Source organism: Phyllobates terribilis, unplaced genomic scaffold (assembly GCF_046119375.1).
Source record: "Phyllobates terribilis strain yellow unplaced genomic scaffold, ASM4611937v1 Scaffold_9__5_contigs__length_417890890, whole genome shotgun sequence".
Lineage (NCBI taxonomy): Eukaryota > Metazoa > Chordata > Amphibia > Anura > Dendrobatidae > Phyllobates > Phyllobates terribilis.
In genome coordinates this window covers 280053454-280073763 of record NW_027362769.1, presented here as the reverse complement: position 1 = coordinate 280073763, position 20310 = coordinate 280053454, and the positions used below count along the sequence as shown (strand labels likewise).

General features: G+C 48.8%; 1 protein-coding gene across 3 annotated transcripts in view; it reads left to right on the top strand.

Moving 5' to 3' along the window:
• VPS16 (VPS16 core subunit of CORVET and HOPS complexes) overlaps positions 1-20310 on the top strand; it is a 334351-nt gene that overhangs the window by 254900 nt on the left and 59141 nt on the right. For all 3 annotated transcript variants that reach the window (XM_073647833.1, XM_073647834.1, XM_073647832.1), the window contains one exon: positions 13699-13868. In XM_073647833.1, the coding sequence (XP_073503934.1) occupies positions 13699-13868 (170 nt within the window). The remainder of the gene's footprint in view (positions 1-13698; positions 13869-20310) is intronic.

The window sequence follows — 20310 nt, the reverse complement described above, 5'->3', positions numbered from 1 at the left end:
AGCGAGAGCGGCAAGACGAGCGTCTGTACCAGCTGGAGCTAGCCCGGATTCAGAAGGAGCCATCTCCCACACAGACCCGTGAGTTCAACAGTGCCAACAACTTTAAACCCCGTCCTGAGCATTTTCCTGTAATGGAAAAGGATGGGGGCTTTAACATATGTCTGCGAGGATTTGAAAAAGCCTGCAGACAGTACCAGCTGCCTGAGGACCAGTGGGCCAGATATTTAACTCCAGTGCTCAGAGGAAAAGCTCTGGAAGTGTTTGCTTCTCTCACTCGACACCAAGATGGAGACTACGAGGCCATCAAGCAGGCCCTGATAAAAAAAAAAAAAAGTATCAGCTTTTTCCTGAGGTTTACCGGAAAAAGATCAGAGCCCTTCAGCGTGGACCACATGACAGCTACAGTGATGTGGCGAATGGGCTCAGGACCAACTTTGAGCAGTGGGTCCAAGGACTGTCAGTCACCACCTTTGAGGACCTGAAGGATCTGATGGTGATGGACCAGTTTTTTCATCTTTGCCCTGTGAAAGTGCGAAAATTTGTTCTGGACCGGGAGCCAAAGGAAGCTGCCAAAATGCGTATGAGGCCAACCACACACCGGAGGTGCGGAAGTAAGCTGTCGCCAGCTGGAAAAGGGGGTAAGCCGACAACTACCCAAAATGTTCCAGCCAGCCGGCCCTCAGTGGGTCCTGCCCCATCTTCCAGCACCCTGCCTGCATTCGACGCCTGGAGGTGTTATACTTGTGACCAAACGGGTCACATCAGCCTTGTCTGCCCAGAGAGGCAGAAGATGAACGTCACACCTGAGGCCCCAGGGCCTACTGCAGCCATTCTTTTTGTGGGTGGGGCGGTTGGCAGGGTCCGTGAGAACTTACAACCGGTTACTGTGGGCAACACCGTTACCCATAATGGGCTTAAGGACACTGGTGCAGAACATACCCTCATCCGCCCTGAGTTTGTGTTACCAGAAGAACTCATTCCTGGGAAGACCCTGACTGTCACCGGGTTTGGGGGTGTTCACCGTCTGGGGTGGGGTGCGGGGAAGGGGTTAAGGGAAGTGGGGGTGTCTGAGAATCTCCCCACTAATGAGCTATTGGGAACTGATCTGGGACGGTTGGTTGCCCGATACATTCCTGACAACCCTCCCAGGTCTGATAAGTCATGTGCTGTCACTGTAAATAATGTCAATGTGATGTATAATAAAATTGTTTGTTGTGGTAAAGGGGAACTCAGCCACCTCACGACACGGGGTGATGCTGCTGAGGACCCCCTAAAAGGAGCCAGTATAAGTGCTATGAGCGATGGAAGCGGGCACAGACACCAGGAAGTAGGTCGTCCCGTGCAGCTGACCAGTGTCATGCCAGATGGTGACATGGTCGGTGGTAGCTGCCCCATGACTAGCAGGGCTCCCCAGGTAACAATGAGGGGTGGGAAGGTAGGTCCCACAACCGGGCAGTGTGAGGGAAATGTGTCCCAATGTCTGTCAGGAGTATGGGAAGAAGGTACCCATAGCCTGTCAGATGAGTGGAAGAAATGTACCCCGAACTATTCAGGGTGATCGGAAAGCTGTATCCCCAGTCGGTCAGGGTGGTGGGCAAGTTGGGTCCACAGCTTTTCAGACTAATAAGAAGAGCCTATCTAGCCGCTGTCACCTGTGGCCCGCAGGTGGCAGTTTGCGCCCTTCCTTCTGGACCCTCATCATGCAGCGGGATAACAGGGCCATTGACCGACCCAGAACAGGCCCCAGAGGGTTCCTGTGAGGTTGGGGCCCCATTGTCACTTCTGGCTACCTCCAGTCCGGAGTCCAACACTTGTTCATTGACACTGAGTAGCCCCCCTGAGAAGCCCATCTCAGAACCCCTGAAAGAGAGGGTATTATGGGATCCAGGATGGGTGTGCCTTAAGGTAGGCTTAAGGGGCAATCTGTAAGTCGGCCCCTACGCTACCTCAAAAAGGGGGAGATCATAGAAAATATTAAGAATCTCTCTCTCCCTCTCACTCTTCCCCCTCCCCTATACCATTTGTCAAAGCAGAAGAGCTCGAAATCTAGAAAGCTGTTGCTATGCAAATGGAAGTCCATACAAGAAGTGGCAAACTCAATTATTCAGGCTAATTACCATACCAAATGGACCTATTCCGTGTAATTTCAGAAATTTAGTAGAAAATTGCTGTAGTAATTATTGTACTACAGGAATCCAATTTGAAACTGCAGACCTCACATAATTGTCTTTCAAAATTGTTTTCTATGAGGCCTTCATAAATCTCATGGACGCCCAGACTACTTTCTTTCCCAAAACCTCACATCTTCATTCGCCAATTGGGACCCCTTAGATGTGGTTGAAATTATGATGTTTTGAGTCACTGTGCTTCCTATGGAAGAATTAAGAAGAAGCCAGAAAATCGTTAGCAATGGATTGCATACAGTGGCTTGCAAAAGTATTCACTCCGCCCACCCAACACCCTCTTGGCTTTGTACCTATTTTACATTGCAACCTGTGTTTAAATATAACTTCACTGAGTGAGGACCTTGAACTCCACAATATTAGAGTCCAATAAATAACATGAATCACTCTGACTGAGGTGGACAACCTAAAATAAAATATAACCTTTAATAAATCATTAAAAACACAATAATTTTCACCATGCTTCTATACAGTCTAATCCGTTCCAGCCAAATTCTTAGCTAGACCCGGATATTATTAAAATATCTCACTGGGCTTAACCATACTCAATGGGGATTTTCCTTTCGTTGATTAATAGTACTTTGATAAATATTATTAAATCTATTTAACTTTACTTTACATAACAATATATTACACTTTGCCCTCAATAGCCTATTACACATTGGCAAAGTGAACATAAATCCCTTACAAATCAGTGTACGTAATCAATCCATTCTGAAAGCTGGTATGATATTCTAAAAGCCACAGCACATTGTATCAACAACTGCTCCAGATCTAAATCATTATACAGCTTGTGTCAAATCTAGCCAATTATTCTGACACTCTCCTGTGGACAAATCATGTTGGAGTATAGATATTTTGGGTGACTATGTATCAATCTAGTCACTCCTCATATATTCCCTCATGTGCAGTGCTTATTTGTCACTGCCTCATAATTGTCCACTGTTGTCAGGGTTATAGGACTCTTAAATACTCAGTCTCCTCTTAACCCTATACCCCTTCTATTTCCACCTTCGACATGTTTCACTCAGTGTTTTTTACTGGGTACATCAGGAGGTATATGTTATTTTACACACAGCTTGTAACGGGTCCGGGAGGCGGAACCTCTGAGCTACTATACAAGGGGGCGGCCCTTGTAAGGGAGCGGGTGGCAGTCTCTGGGTGAACGGACAGGGAGTTACGGCAAATGATCAGGGCAGTCTCTGGGTAAGGGGTAGGTACGACCTGTGATGGCAGAGCCTCCGGGTAGGCTAGCAGGCAGATGGTAGATGTGTGCTCCCAGGTGAGCAAGCGAGAGTCTCTGGAATAGCAGGTGGTCACGGCACGTGACGGCGGAACCTCCGGGCTGGCAGGCAGGTAGGTAACGGAGAAGCGCTCCCAGGTGAGCGGGCAAGAGTCTCTGGAATAGCTGGTGGTCACCGCACGTGACAACGGGACCTCCGGGCTGGCAAGCAGGCAGGTAACGGAGATGCGCTCCCAGGTGAGCGGGCAAGAGTCTCTGAGATAGCTGGTGGTCACAGCACGTGACAACGGAGCCTCCGGGCTGGCAAGCAGGCAGATAACGGAGAAGCGCTCCCAGGTGAGCGGGCAAGAGTCTCTGAGATAGCTGGTGGTCACAGCACGTGACAACGGAGCCTCCGGGCTGGCAAGCAGGCAGATAACGGAGAAGCGCTCCCAGGTGAGCGGGCAAGCTGGTCCATAGACAGACTGACCGGAGTAGTAAGGCAGACCGTCGGACCTCAGGCAAGCAGGCAGGTAGCTGATATGCGCTCCCAGGTGAGCGGGCAGGCTGGTCCTTTAGACAGACTGACAGGAGTAGTAAGGCAGACCGTCGGACCTCAGACTGGCAGACAGGTAACAAGTATTCAGGCAGGAATCAGGCAGGTAACTAGCAGGAAACTGGCAGGAAACTGGCAGGTAACTGGCAGGTAACTGGCAACGGGACCTGAGGGCTGAAGCACAGGTGAGACACAGGTGCAAACAACATTGCTCGGGCACCTCCATTTTGGAGGAGGTGCCTTATATATGATGAAGTCCTCCGGCCATTGGCCGGGGACTCCTTAGGACGGCGCGCGCGGCCCCTTTAAGAGGAGGGGAGCGCGCCCTAAGCACAGGGGCCGGGAAGGAGCGCGCGCTGAGAGCAGAGCGGGAGGAGGACGCCGGGAAGGAGCGCGCGCTGACAGCAGAGCGGGGAGAGGACGCCGGGCACGGAGCAGAGCGGTGAGGGGAGCAGTGTCCCTGCCTAGCAGAGGGCAGGGACGCCAGCGCTACAGTACCCCCCCCTTTAGGCCCCCCCTTTTTTAGGCCAGACAGAAATTTAGCTAGGATGAGAGGGGCATGGATGTTCTCCCGGGGCTCCCACGTTCTCTCCTCAGGACCAAACCCCTTCCAATCTACCAGAAAAAAGGTCTTTCCTCTTACCCTTTTGGTGGCAAGAATGTTCTCTACCTCAAACTCGTCCTCAGCAGAAACCGGAGCAGGAGGCGTACCTGTAGACTTGGAAAAAGAGTTAAGCACCACAGGTTTGAGGAGAGACACATGGAAGGAGTTAGGGATCCGTAAGTTGGCCGGGAGTTTCAATTTATAGGCCACCGGGTTGATCTGACTGATGACCTCCAGTGGGCCGATGAACCGAGGCCCTAACTTATAGGAAGGGATCTTGAGCCGGACATATTTGGACGAGAGCCAGACTTTATCCCCAGGGCGGAATTGAGGAGGGTCCAGACGTTTTTTGTCAGCGTGTCTTTTCATACGCTCGGATGACAGAAGGAGTGCGGACCGGGTACTCTCCCATATGGAGGAAAATTTGTTAACAAGAGATTCCGCAGCCGGATTGTCCGCCGAGGTGGAGACGGGAAACGGGATCCGAGGATGCTGACCGTAGACTACAAAAAACGGGGATTTGGAGGAAGACTCGCTCTCGTGATTGTTGTACGAGAATTCGGCCCATGGCAGGAGATCCACCCAGTCAGAATGGTGGGCATTAACGAAGTGCCGAAGGTAACTGGTCAGGTTCTGATTGATCCGCTCCACTTGACCATTAGACTGTGGGTGGTAAGCGGAGGAGAAGTCCAGGGTGACGTCCAGCAATTTACAAGTGGCTCTCCAGAAACGGGAAGTGAACTGTACCCCACGATCCGACACGATGTGACGGGGCAGGCCATGAAGACGGAAGATGTGGCGGATAAAGTCTTTAGCCAGCTCGGGTGCAGACGGAAGACCTGGCAGTGGAATGAAGTGAGCCATCTTGGAGAAGCGGTCAGCGACCACCCAAATGACCGTACAACCGGCAGAGACGGGTAGATCAGTAATGAAGTCCATCGCTATATGCTGCCAGGGGGCAGCAGGTACTGGCAGAGGTAGGAGGCGACCGGCCGGCAGGTGTCTCGGAACTTTGTTGCGGGCGCAGGACACACAGGCAGAAACAAAGTCTATTACATCCTTGTGCAGGTTAGGCCACCAGTAGTGCCGGGTAATAAGTTGGAGGGTCTTTTTCTGACCGGCGTGGCCAGCTAGTTTAGACGAATGACCCCAGTGTAGGATCTTCTCCCGATCAGGTACTGGTACGAACGTCTTACCAGGAGGAAGACGATTTAGACTCACGGGAGCCACCTGCATTACTCTGGCGGGATCGATGATATGTTTCGGATCCTCCTCGAGATCAGACACCAGAAAGGACCGAGACAAGGCGTCCGCCTTGACGTTTTTGTCAGCCGGGCGAAAATGAAGGACAAAATCAAAACGAGCAAAAAACAAGGACCACCGGGCTTGGCGCGGGTTAAGTCTCTGGGCATGCTGGAGGTAAGCCAAGTTCTTGTGGTCAGTGTAAATTATTACCGGGTGAAGAGCCCCCTCGAGCAGGTAACGCCACTCCTCCAATGCCAGTTTGATGGCCAATAACTCTCGGTCTCCTATGGAATAGTTGCGCTCAGAGGAGGAGAAGAGTTTAGAGAAGAAGCCACAAGTTACCATCCTCCCGGAAGAAGATTTTTGAGTAAGTACCGCTCCGGCTCCAGAGGAGGAGGCGTCAACTTCCAGGAAGAACTGTTTGTTGCCATCTGGGCGATGCAGCACCGGGGCGGAAGAGAAGGCCTGTTTAAGGGAAAGAAAGGCCTCCTCTGCTTCGGGTGGCCACTCTTTGGGATTAGTACCTTTACGGGTGAGCGCAGAAATTGGGGCCGTCCGGGAAGAGAAGTGTGGTATGAAGAGGCGGTAGTAGTTGGCGAAGCCCAGGAATCGCTGAATGGCCTTCAACCCCTCCGGTCGGGGCCATTTCTCGATGGCAGACAGTTTCTCAGGATCCATTTGTAGGCCGGTCTGAGAGATAATGTAGCCCAGAAACGGAAGCGAGGTCTGCTCAAAGAGGCACTTCTCAAATTTAGCGTAGAGATGGTTCTGCCTTAGCCTGAGCAGGACCTGACGAACGTCCCTCCGGTGAGTCTGGAGATCCGGAGAGAAGACCAAGATGTCGTCCAGGTACACCACTACGCAGGAGTAGAGAAGGTCCCGGAAGATGTCATTGACCAACTCTTGAAAGACGGCAGGAGCGTTACAGAGACCAAAGGGCATTACCAGGTATTCATAGTGGCCGTCCCGGGTGTTGAATGCCGTCTTCCATTCATCCCCCTGACGAATACGAACCAGGTTGTACGCCCCACGAAGGTCCAGTTTGGTGAAGATCCTAGCCCCCCTCAGGCGATCAAATAATTCTGGAATGAGCGGAAGGGGGTACTTATTCTTCACCGTGATCAGGTTTAGGCCTCTATAGTCTATACAGGGACGGAGAGAGCCGTCCTTCTTTTTGACGAAAAAGAAGCCTGCTCCCGCCGGGGAGGTAGATTTCCGGATGAATCCTCTGGCCAGATTCTCCTCAATATATTCGGACATTGACCGGGTCTCAGCAGCGGATAAAGGATAGATACGCCCACGGGGAGGAGTAGTACCGGGTAGCAGATCGATGGGACAGTCGTATGGTCTATGTGGTGGTAATGTCTCTGCCTCCTTTTTATTAAAGACATCAGCATAAGACCAATAAGGAATCGGAAGTCCAGGTAGATTAGCTGGGGTAGGAGAGGGACGGACGGGATGGACGGGAACCAGGCAGGTTTTATGACAGTCTTGTCCCCAGCGAAGGACCTCTCCGGTTTGCCAGTCTAGCACGGGTGCATGTCTCTGGAGCCAGGGCAGACCTAGCAAGAGGGCGTGAGAGAGTCCAGGCAGAACATGAAAGGAGATACTTTCAGAATGCAGCATTCCCACCTGCAGGGTAATGGATTCGGTGATGAGTTGAATGGGGCGAGGTAAGAGGCCCCCATCCACGGCAGCGACAGACAAGGGTACAGCCAGAGGTTTGGTGGGGATGCGGTATTTCTCAACCAGGGACTGTGAAATAAGGTTCCCGGCTGCTCCAGAGTCAAGTTGGGCTAGTTCGAAATAACGGTTCTCCCCGTAGATGATCGAAACTGACAACAGCAGGGATGGAGAGGATTTATTCTTGTCTAGGTGGACCTCTCTGAGCGAACCTAGACACAGGCGTTTCCCGACCTCTCCGGGCAGGCACGGATCCGGTGCTCCTTACTGCCACAGTAGAAGCAGCTCCCCTCGGCACGGCGTGAGTCCTGACGGGTTTTGACCATCTTGGTCTGGTCGACCTGCATAGGCTCAGGAGAGTGTACCTGGGGAGAGATGGAGGGAATGACGGGTTTCTGGAAAGTAGGAGCTAAACGTGGAATCCTTCTCTCACGGGTGACCTCTTTGGCACGCTCCTGGAACCGTAGGTCAATCCGGGTGGCAAGGGTTATTAGATCATCGAGAGAGGTAGGAATGTCCCGACCAGCAAGTTCATCTTTAATACGACCGGACAGACCCTCCCAGAAGACGGATACCAGAGCGTCGTTATCCCAGGCCAGCTCCGAGGCAAGGGTGCGGAACCGTATGGCATATTGGCCCACGGTGAGACCCTCCTGACGGAGGCGTAGCAGAGAGGATGCGGATGAGGTCTTCCATCCGGGTTCGTCGAAGACTTTCCGGAAAGCCGAGAGAAAAGCAGGCAAGTTGGACACCAGGGGGTCTCCTCTCTCCCATAGAGGATTTAGCCAGGCCAGGGCCTCCCCGGTGAGATGGGACATGATAAAGGCAATTTTGGCCCGGTCGGAATTAAACTGATGGGACAAAAGTTCAAAGTGCAGGGTGCACTGATTTATGAAGCCCCGAGCCTGGACGGGGTCGCCTCCGAAGCGAGGAGGTGCAGAAAGCCGGGGTCCGGGGTAGGATACCATAGTATTAGTGGGTAGCGGAGCTGCCGGGTTGCGAGTCATGGTACTGGCAGTGGCTGCAGGTGGTGCAGTCAGAGTGTCCAGGCGAGTATTGACATTCCGCAGGTGACCCAGGATGGACTCCTGTTGGGACCTTTGACGGGACAGTTCATGACACAGGTCCGTGAGCGAGGGAGCTTGGGTGCCACCGGGTTCCATGGCCCGAGCAAACTGTAACGGGTCCGGGAGGCGGAACCTCTGAGCTACTATACAAGGGGGCGGCCCTTGTAAGGGAGCGGGTGGCAGTCTCTGGGTGAACGGACAGGGAGTTACGGCAAGTGATCAGGGCAGTCTCTGGGTAAGGGGTAGGTACGACCTGTGATGGCAGAGCCTCCGGGTAGGCTAGCAGGCAGATGGTAGATGTGTGCTCCCAGGTGAGCAAGCGAGAGTCTCTGGAATAGCAGGTGGTCACGGCACGTGACGGCGGAACCTCCGGGCTGGCAGGCAGGTAGGTAACGGAGAAGCGCTCCCAGGTGAGCGGGCAAGAGTCTCTGGAATAGCTGGTGGTCACCGCACGTGACAACGGGACCTCCGGGCTGGCAAGCAGGCAGGTAACGGAGATGCGCTCCCAGGTGAGCGGGCAAGAGTCTCTGAGATAGCTGGTGGTCACAGCACGTGACAACGGAGCCTCCGGGCTGGCAAGCAGGCAGATAACGGAGAAGCGCTCCCAGGTGAGCGGGCAAGAGTCTCTGAGATAGCTGGTGGTCACAGCACGTGACAACGGAGCCTCCGGGCTGGCAAGCAGGCAGATAACGGAGAAGCGCTCCCAGGTGAGCGGGCAAGCTGGTCCATAGACAGACTGACCGGAGTAGTAAGGCAGACCGTCGGACCTCAGGCAAGCAGGCAGGTAGCTGATATGCGCTCCCAGGTGAGCGGGCAGGCTGGTCCTTTAGACAGACTGACAGGAGTAGTAAGGCAGACCGTCGGACCTCAGACTGGCAGACAGGTAACAAGTATTCAGGCAGGAATCAGGCAGGTAACTAGCAGGAAACTGGCAGGAAACTGGCAGGTAACTGGCAGGTAACTGGCAACGGGACCTGAGGGCTGAAGCACAGGTGAGACACAGGTGCAAACAACATTGCTCGGGCACCTCCATTTTGGAGGAGGTGCCTTATATATGATGAAGTCCTCCGGCCATTGGCCGGGGACTCCTTAGGACGGCGCGCGCGGCCCCTTTAAGAGGAGGGGAGCGCGCGCGCGCGCGCGCCCTAAGCACAGGGGCCGGGAAGGAGCGCGCGCTGAGAGCAGAGCGGGAGGAGGACGCCGGGAAGGAGCGCGCGCTGACAGCAGAGCGGGGAGAGGACGCCGGGCACGGAGCAGAGCGGTGAGGGGAGCAGCGTCCCTGCCTAGCAGAGGGCAGGGACGCCAGCGCTACACAGCTGTGCTGTCACATACAGGAGCTATTTCCCCGGCATCAATACTAGCCGCCTGGCCTTGATTGATTAACATGGCCTGTCAATATATACACACCTTTTTTGAAAAAACACTGACGGGCGCCAAACCAACACAGCTCATCACCACAAGAACACCATCCCCACAGTGAAACGTGGTGGCAGCATCATGCTGTGGGGATGTTTTTCGGCAGCAGGGACTGGGAAAATGGTCCGAGTCGTGGGTGAAGATGGATGGTGCAAAATACAGGAATATTCTTGTACAAAACCTGTTTCAGTCTGTCAGTGATTTGAGACTGGGACAGAGGTTTACCTTCCAAAAAGACAATGACCCAAAGCATACTGCTAAAGCAACGCTCCAGTGGTTTATGGGGAAACGTGTAAATGTTTTAGAGTTACCTAGTCAAAGCTCAGACCATAATCCAATTGAAAATCTGTGGTCAGACTTGAAGATTGCTGTTCACCAGAGGAAATCATCTAACTTGAAGGAGCTGGAGCAGTTTTGCCTTGAGGAATGGGCAAAAATCCCAGTGGCAAGATGGGGAAAGCTCATAGAGACTTATCCAAAGTGACTTGTAGCTGTAATTGCTGCAAAAGGAGGCTCTACAAAGTACTGACATAGTGAATACGTTTGCAAGTTACTGTATATGCTGATGACACTCAAATTATACAAGGTTCTGCAGTGACAGCTAGTGGTTACAGAAATTATCACATCTAATGGGGTACTTGAAAAGCAATCATGCTGAGGACCTCTAGTGGAAGCAATATTAGAACTGCACCTTGGAATACCTAATCAGTATTCAATTTTTTACTTTTTTGAGCCTCCCTAGTCTACTCACCTTGACTTCTGTTTTACTGCCTTTTCTTTTTTAAATGTCAGTGGAAACCCACTGTACTCATATAGTCTTTACCAGATGGAAGATAGTGCTGTAAACCCCCCCCCAAAAAAAAGGGGTGCTCCCATAGGCAATATACACTGCTCAAAAAATAGGGAACACTCAAATAACACATCCTAGATCTGAATGAATGAAATATTCTCATTGAATACTTTGTTCTATACAAAGTTGAATGTGCTGACAACAAAATCACACAAAAATCATCAATGGAAATCAAATTTATTAACCAATGGAGGCCTGGATTTGGAGTCACCCCCAAAATTAAAGTGGAAAACACACTACAAGATGATCAACTTTGATGTAATGTCCTTAACCCTAGAACGCATACCTGGGGCCTCGCAGGCCCGCCCTGTTAATTGTTTTCTATTTTCTGCAAGATTACTTTAGTTAGAATTTTGAAACTCTAGGTATTCCTCAGGTATATAGTTGTTTGTCATTTTTGTTTGAGTTATTTCATGTTATTTGCACACGGGCCTAAAAGGCCCCAGGTATGTGAAAAAGTAGATTTTTATGGTCATGCGTTCTAGGGTTAAAACAAGTCAAAATGAGGCTCAGTATTGTGTGTGGCCTCCACGTGCCTGTATGACCTCTCTACAATGCCTGGGCATGCTCCTGATGAGGTTGCGGATGGTCTCCTGTGGGATCTCCTCCCAGACCTTGACTAAAGCATCCGCCAACTCCTGGACAGTCTGTGGTGCAACGTGACGTTGGTGGATGGAGCGAGACGTGATGTCCCATATGTGCTCAATCGGATTCAGGTCTGGGGAATGGGCGGGCCAGTCCATAGCTTCAATGCCTTCATCTTGCAGGAACTGCTGACACACTCCAGCCACATGAGGACTGGCATTGTCCTTCGTTAGGAGGAACCCAGGGCCAACCGCACCAGCATATGGTCTCACAAGGGGTCTGAGGATCTCATCTCGGTACCTAATGGCAGTCAGGCTACCTCTGGCGAGCACATGGAGGACTGTGCGGCCCTCCAAAGAAATGCCACGCCACACCATTACTGACCCACTGCCAAACAGGTCATGCTGAAGGATGTTGCAGGCAGCAGATCGCTCTCCACGCCGTCTCCAGACTAATTCACGTCTGTCACATGTGCTCAGTGTGAACCTGCTTTCATCTGTGAAGAGCACAGGGCACCATTGGCGACTTTACCAATCCTGGTGTTCTGTGGCAAATGCCAAGCGTCCTGCACGATGTTGGGCTGTGAGCACAACCCCCATCTGTGGATGTGGGGCCCTCATACCACCCTCATGGAGTCGGTTTCTAACCGCTTGTACAGAAACATGCACATTTGTGGCCTGCTGGAGGTCATTTTGCAGGGCTCTGGCAGTGCTCCTCCTGTTCCTCCTTGCACAAAGGCGGAGGTAGTGCTCCTGCTGCTGGGTTGTTGCCCTCCTACGGCCCCCTCCTTGTCTCCTGGTGTACTGGCCTGTCTCCTGGTAGCGCCTCTAGACACTACGCTGACAGACACAGCAAACCTTCTTGCCACAGCTCGCATTGATGTGCCATTCTGGATGAGCTGCACTACATGAGCAACTTCTGTGGGTTGTTGAGTCGGTCTCATGCTACCACGAGTGTGAAAGCACAACCAACATTCAAATGTGACCAAAACATCAGCCAGAAAGCATTGGTACTGAGATGTGGTCCCCACCTGCAGAACCACTCCTTTATTGAGGGTGTCTTGATAATTGCCAATAATTTCCATCTATTGTCTATTCCATTTGCACAACAGCATGTGAAATTGATTGTCAATCAGTGTTGCTTCCTAAGTGGACAGTTTGATTTCACAGATTTGATTTACTTGGAGTTATATTCTGTTAAGTGTTCCCTTTATTTTTTTTGAGCAGTGTAGTTTGAGTTAGGAGGGTTAATAAATGATAAAAATGTGCTCATCTTGTGAGCACTGCAATAAAACATAGCATTGTTGAACTGCTGCTACTCCTGTCCAGATTACCAAATGGGTCCAAAGTGAAGAATGTATCACTGGTAGGAAAAGATTGGAGTCTCTGGTGCTGTCCATAAGGAGGTTAGAACCACTGAATTTATTTCAGAATATTTAGAACCAAATCAAAGGACAATAGTTTATGAATGAATGCATTTCCAATCCAGTACGTGGAACCTGGTGAAAATGCCTTTTTTATTATTCAGCTTTCTTTTTAAACCACCTAGCTTTGTTTGGCTTCTAATATTCTGAAATTAGTTCAGTAATTCTAACCTCCTTAACAGAACCAGAGACTCCAAATTTTTCTTACCCGATATACTTTACCTGATGAAGACTTTTGATTCAAAATGGAAAAGGTGTTTGTTTTAGCATTATTAATACTTTAGATTTCTTTTACTTTTTGTAACTAATAAATTGGCTAACTTGAGAAAATAATCCAGCTCTATACATACTACAATCTGACAGCACCTGATAGAACCTCATTCTTCTCCTTTTGGAAATTATTGGCTATTCTTTGGAAAGGTACACTAGCCACAGTTTTCCTGAATAAGTCCATTTTACTTATGGTTTTATAAATCGGTAACTAATATTTTCCTGTAGGTCTAGGTTCACACTAGTGTTAGCCGTTTTGTTTTAGGAACAGAAAAATGAAGCTGCTGCAAAATACGGATGCTTCCTATAATAGATACAAACATTGCCAGACGGACACTATTACTTTAGTGAGTCTGTTTGTTTTTCATTCCACAGGCCAATGTTTTAACGGAACAAAAGTACTTGTGACTTAGTTTCCTAACAGAGCATAGATTGCAAGAGTGAACTTTTGCCTAAGTCTTTGTATGTCGTGACATGTTTTTTGTTTCTTTGCTCCTGTAGTCAAACGGAATTTACAATAAATGCTGCACATTATTTTTTGTACTGCTGTGTATGAAAATTAACTCTACCCCATATTTTAATTGCACTTTTAAGGTCACAGAGGATCAAATCAAATTGCTAAGAATTCAACGTTCTCTTCAAGAAAAACTTGATAAACCTTATTTAGACCATTCATTACATGACACCATCTATAAACTGATATCTGATGGTATGCACAAAAAAGCTGAGCAGCTCTATAAAGAGTTAAGGATCCCCGATAAAAGGTAACTGAGCAAAAATTATAATATTTGCTTTCTTCTGTTGTGAAATTAGATGTTTGACTTATTTATTAAATGATGTGCTGACCAAGTCAAGCGTCAAGTTTAGGGTGCAGTCAGACTGCATATTGCTCGCATCGCATTCCTCGGACTAGCTGCCGGCTTTCCTGACCTGAGCATGACAGCCGTCACACCCAGGTCAGGAAAGCTGCCGGCCAGTTCGAGGATTGCGATTAGATCCGTGTGCGAATATAAAGGCAGCCTGACTGCGCCCTTAAAGGGAATCGGTCAGCACGTTTTTGCTACCTTATCTGAGAGCAGCATGATGAAGGCAAAGAGAAGCTGAATTCAACGATGTATCACTGGGTGCAGCCTTTCTGACACAATCAGAGATTTTAGATTTAGAATGAAGCAGAGCTGAGAAAGCCACCAGGCTCTCCATGTACAAAGTCCTTAGATAGTGAGCTTCTTGGTTGCTGGACTAGTCCAGCAATGTTAATCTGTTGCAGATAAATTCTTCACAGATTGTAAACAGCATGATGAGTGACACACCCCTGAACTCTGTGTTTCAGCCTCTATCTCCTGCTGTCTTCAGATTACATAGCAAAAACCTGCTGACAGGTTCCCTTTAAAGTGGTTCTGTAGGGCTAATGCTCTAATGATAAAGTATTTACTTTGCTTCTTAAAAAGTACTCTGTCAGTACATCTGTCCTCCTGTGACGTAATCGTATACTGCCATTGTGTTACCATGTCCCTTAGGGCTGCCATCAGTACCTACCTATTGGGCCATAACACAGGTGCGACTTTATTGGTGTTAAAATGACAAGCTATGATAATTTGGAATACTATTATTCAAGCAATATTATTCAAATTTGATATCTTATGAAGCGCACCAGACGACAAAATGAGATTAAAGGGGTTGTCCGGTACTTTTTTTAAGTTGCCCAATGTATTCAGCATGTGGGCATAAGTATCTCTGTAAATACCTTGTGTTGCAGATAATGCCTGTGAGTGGCGCTATCACTGGCCGCTAACAGGCATCACGTGACCCCCGGCTGCAACCGGCTCTGACATCCGCTGACGTCACGACAAGTCCAGGCTGCAGCCGAGGGTCCCTCTTCCGATTTCCACCGGTGGCTGGCGCACGGTGGATGCTGGGTGTGACGTGGGGAATAACCCCGCCCACAACCTAGCAGCCACCGCGGGGACCCCAGCGCTGAGTCACGCCTCACTTGTCGTTACGTCAGCGCCGGGTCACGTGATGCCTGTGAGCGGCCACTGATAGCGCCGCTCACAGGCATTATCAGGAGCACAAGTTATTTACAAATATACTAATGCCCACATGCTGAATACATTGGGCAATTTAAAAAAAGTACCGGGCATCTTCTTTAATGTGCGATGAATAAACTGTTATAAAAAACATCTTGTCTCTGAAAAACAAAATAGAATAAAAGGTTATCAAAAGGTATATGATCCCAAATAATACAGATAAAAAGGTTAACTCATCCCACAAAACAACAAGCTCTGTGCCTGATGGCCTATCTGTTGAGCAGGTAACCCCAGTGGCATACCGCCAATGGTGGTAGGCCTCGCGACTGATATGGCTCCTGTGAGCCTTGGGGGGGCCCGATGTCTGCTTCCGCACTGGGCCCCCCTCCAGCCGCTAGCGCCGCCCCGCATTCAACTGTATCGGAGGATGCCGATACAGTTGAAAGCAATGATGGAGGAGGGAGTGTCATGTGACGCTCCCTATCCCATCATTCTGCCTCTGATGCTGCGGGCATGATGACGTCACTTCATTGCGCTCCACGCTGTGTCAGACAGTGGAGCTGCTGTGTCAGACAGTGGAGTGCATTATGCTCTGTGGAGGACCATGGGGGAGTGCATTATACCGTGGAGGACCAGGGGGAGTGCATTATACCGTGGAGGACCATGGGGAGTGCATTATACTGTGGAGGACCATGGGGAGTGCATTATGCTGTGGAGGACAATGGGGAGTGCATTATGCTGTGGAGGACCATGGGGAGTGCATTATGCTGTGTGGAGGACCACGGGGAGTGCATTATGCTGCATGTAGGCCCATTATACTACATGGAGGGTTGTATGGGAGTCACAGTTGGGGGATCATACTGTGTTGGGGTCACCAACCTTGGGAGTTGAGGTGGGGTACAGTAGGGTCATTATACTGTGCATATGGAGGCTAATGTGGAGGAGTTCTCCATGAGGGTATCGTACTGTGTTTGGTGGGCACTTTTGTTGGCATTATACTTTATAGGGGCAATGAAAGAGGGATCTAAGACTTTAGCAGGAGGAAAACTACTATGTAAAAGTTGAAAAGTTGTGAGATCTGCTCTTCTGTGACTCCGACTAATATTTATTTATTTTATTTTGGGTGGGGAAGCAATTAGAACTTCTGTAATGATTTCTATGTACACCCCTGTGTAACACATATACAGTGGGTACAGCAAGTATTCAGACCCCACACACCTGTGTATATAAGACCTCACAGCTCACAGTGCATGTCAGACCAAATGGGAATCATGAGCTCAAAGGAACTGCCCAAGGAGCTCAGAGACAGAATTGTGGCAAGGCATATATCTGGCCAAGGTTATAAAATAATTACTCAAAGTTCCTAAGATCACAGTGGCCTCCATAATCCTTAAATGGAAGAAGTTTGGGACCACCAAAAGTCTTCCTAGACCTGGCCTTCCAGCCAAACTGAGCAATCGTGGGAGAAGAGCCTTGGTGAGAGAGGTAAAGAAGAACCCCAAGATCACTGTGGCTGAGCTCCAGAGATGCAGTAGGGAGATGGGAGAAAGTACCACAAAGTCAACTATCACTGCCGCCCTCCACCAGTCAGACCTTTATGGCAGAGTGGCCCCACGGAAGCCTCTCCTCAGTGCAAGACATATGAAAGCCCGCATAGAGTTTGCTCAAAAACAGACGAAGGACTCCCAGACTATGAGAAATAAGATTCTCTGGTCTGATGAGACGAAGATAGAACTTTTTGGTGATAATCCTAAGCTTTATGTGTGGAGAAAACCAGGCACTACTCATCATCTGCCCAATACAATCCCAACAGTGAAACATGGTGGTGGCTTCATCATGCTATGGGGGTGTTTTTCAGCTGCAGGGACAGGACGACTGGTTGCAATTGAAGGAAACATGAATGCGGCCAAGTACAGAGATATCCTGGATGAAAACCCCTTCCAGAGTGCTCTGGACCTCAGACTTAGTCGAAGGTTCACCTTCCAACAAGACTATGGCACTAAGCACACAGCTAAAATAACAAAGGAGTGGCTTCAGAACAACTCTGTGACCATTCTTGACTGGCCCAAACAGAGCCCTGACCTAAACCCAATTGAGCATCTCTGGAGAGACCTGAAAATGGCTGTCCACCAACATTCACCATCCAACCTTACGGAACTGGAGATGATCTGCAAGGAAGAATGGCAGAGGATCCCGAAATCCAGGTGTGAAAAACTTGTATCATTCCCAAGAAGACTCATGGCTGTACTAGCTCAAAAGGGTGCTTCTACTCAATACTGATCAAAGGGTCTGAATACTTATGACCATGTGATATTTCAGTTTTTCTTTTTTAATAAATTTGCAAAAATTTCTACATTTCTGGGTTTTTTTCAGTCAAGATTGGGTGCAGACTGTACTTTAATGAGAAAAAAATGGGGAAAAAATGAACTTTTTAGAATTTACCTAATGGCTGCAATGAAACAAAGAGTGAAAAATTTAAAAGGGTCTGAATACTTTCCTTACCCACTGTATCTCAGGGCTCTGCATAGTCACATATCATCTGGCTTTTCTCAACACTTGATCTGGGACATCTCCATAAAGACCATGTCACCACCATCGTTGCTGACCCCAGGGAACATTTTGAATTGCGGCCTAGCGACATTCCTGGAGCCGTGGCTTAAACTTGCGGGCACAGAGCGCCATGCGCAATGATTTCTGCTGTCCTTCTCAACCACTAGCAAAATACAGCTATAAATAACACTCCATTCCTGGATCAGAATAGCAGCAGAACACGCGGCATGCGAGAAGACACTCTTCTGAGGAGTCGGCCGCCCCGGAGACTGCATAGAACAGATTGGAGGCGGGACACAATATAGGCGCTTTTTGATGCTTGGTCTGATTAACACCTAATACTGAATGTCAAGGAAGCAATTCAGAGTCTTATTGCACTTGCTTAGATTTGCTGCCACCTATTGGCATAACTCGACTCATAGCTGCCTCTAAGTATTTAAAGGGATATTCATAAAATTACAATGTGGTCTTATAATAATGAACACATTAAATAATTTGTACAAATCTAAGCCTTTTTTAATTCTGTCCTGTTTTGCACATATCACCTCCCAAAGGATGCCCCTCAAGGCTCTATTTACCCTTCCGTTGCCATTGGAACCTTCCTTTAGTAGTCCCAGCTCACTACAGTCTGCCTCAGCTTGGTTACTGCCAGTGTAGCTGTGTTCTGGGACATGTCTAGAATGGAGCGTCTACTGTGAGGGATTATACCATGAAAAGTTGTAGAGCCATCACCATTACAGTGCAAAGCTCATACCAGAAAGCAGCGTTATTCTTGACTGCTGGTAACTAAGAGGAGGAGCAATGTACTGCAGAATGGGGCTCTGAATAAAGGGGCTAAGAAATTATACTGCAGGATGTGACTGTATACCGGTGGAGGAGAGGAGAGATGTAATTCAAGATGGGCTAAATTCAGGGGGATAAGAGAACAGATAGACCCTCATCCTGGGGTATATGTACAGGGGCTAAGATTAGTTAACTGGTCTGTCAGCAGCAGGCAACAAACAGTTCATGTGAAACTGTTCTGCTAATGCATATGACCGAGTATTATTTTCTGCGATATGCAAAAATAAAGCAGTATTTGCAGTTTCATAAACCGTATCAGTCAGCAGCAGAAAACAAACACAGCTCTGCACTTCTGTTCTGGGTGAGGACAGGAGAATTGAGATGTGCTATAGCCAGCTAATAATTGTGTAAAACCACACATGCAAAGTGGCATGATGGCATAAGATAAAATCGGTCAGCCAGGGTACTGTACAGGAGCAGAGCGTGTACAGAACCATAAAGTGAATTCTATGCTTAGATGAGCTTGGTGAGAAGTGAGGACAGTCAGGAGCACACAGGAGAGAGAGGGGCCTGCAGCACCGAGGAGCAAATGCTACTGGGAAATGTCATTTTAGCAGATATGAATAGGATGATTCATTCTGCTATGTGAGGCTGGATGGTGGCAGATACAGTACAGACCAAAAGTTTGGACACAAAAATTGTACATTCACACTGAAGGCATCAAAACTATGAATTAACACATGTGGAATTATATACTTAATAAAAAGTGTGAAACAACTGAAAATATGTCTTATATTCTAGGTTCTTCAAAGTAGTCTGGTGACTGTGGGGGCCAGGTCAACTGGCGTAGCACTCCTTCACTCTCCTTCTTGGTCAAATAGCCCTTACACAGCCTGGAGGTGTGTTTGGGGTCATTGTCCTGTTGAAAAATAAATGATGGTCCAACTAAACGCAAACCGGTTGGAATAGCATGCCGCTGCAAGATGCTGTGGTAGCCATGCTGGTTCAGTATGCCTTCAATTTTGACTAAATCCCCAATAGTGTCACCAGCAGAGAACCCCCACACCATCACACCTCCTCCTCCATGCTTCACGGTCGGAACCAGGCATGTAGAGTCCATCCATTCACCTTTTCTGCTTCGCACAAAGACACGGTGGTTGGAACCAAAGATCTCAAATTTGGACTCATCAGACCAAAGCACAGATTTCCACTGGTCTAATGTCCATTCCTTGTGTTCTTTAGGCCAAACAAGTCTCTTCTGCTTGTTGCCTGTCCTTAGCTGTGGTTTCCTAGCAGCTATTTTACCATGAAGGCCTGCTGCACAAAGTCTCCTCTTAACAGTTGTTGTAGAGATGTGTCTGCTACTAGAACTCTGTGTGGCATTGACCTGGTCTCTAATCTGAGCTGCTGTTAACCTGCGATTTCTGAGGCTGGTGACTCGGATAAACTTATCCTCAGAAACAGAGGTGACTCTTGTTCTTCCTTTCCTGGGGAGGTCCTCATGTGAGCCAGTTTCTTTGTAGCGCTTGATGGTTTTTGCAACTGCACTTGGGGACACTTTCAAAGTTTGCCCAATTTTTCACACTGACTGACCTTCATTTCTTATAGTAATGATGGCCACTAGTTTTTCTTTACTTAGCTGCTTTTTTCTTGCCGTAATACAAATTCTAACAGTCTATTCAGTAGGACTATCAGCTGTGTATTCACCAGACTTTTGCACAACACAACTGATGGTCCCAACCCCATTTATAAGGCAAGAAATCCCACTTATTAAACCTGACAGGGCACACCTGTGAAGTGAAAACCATTTCCGGTGACTACCTCTTCAAGCTCATCAAGAGAATGC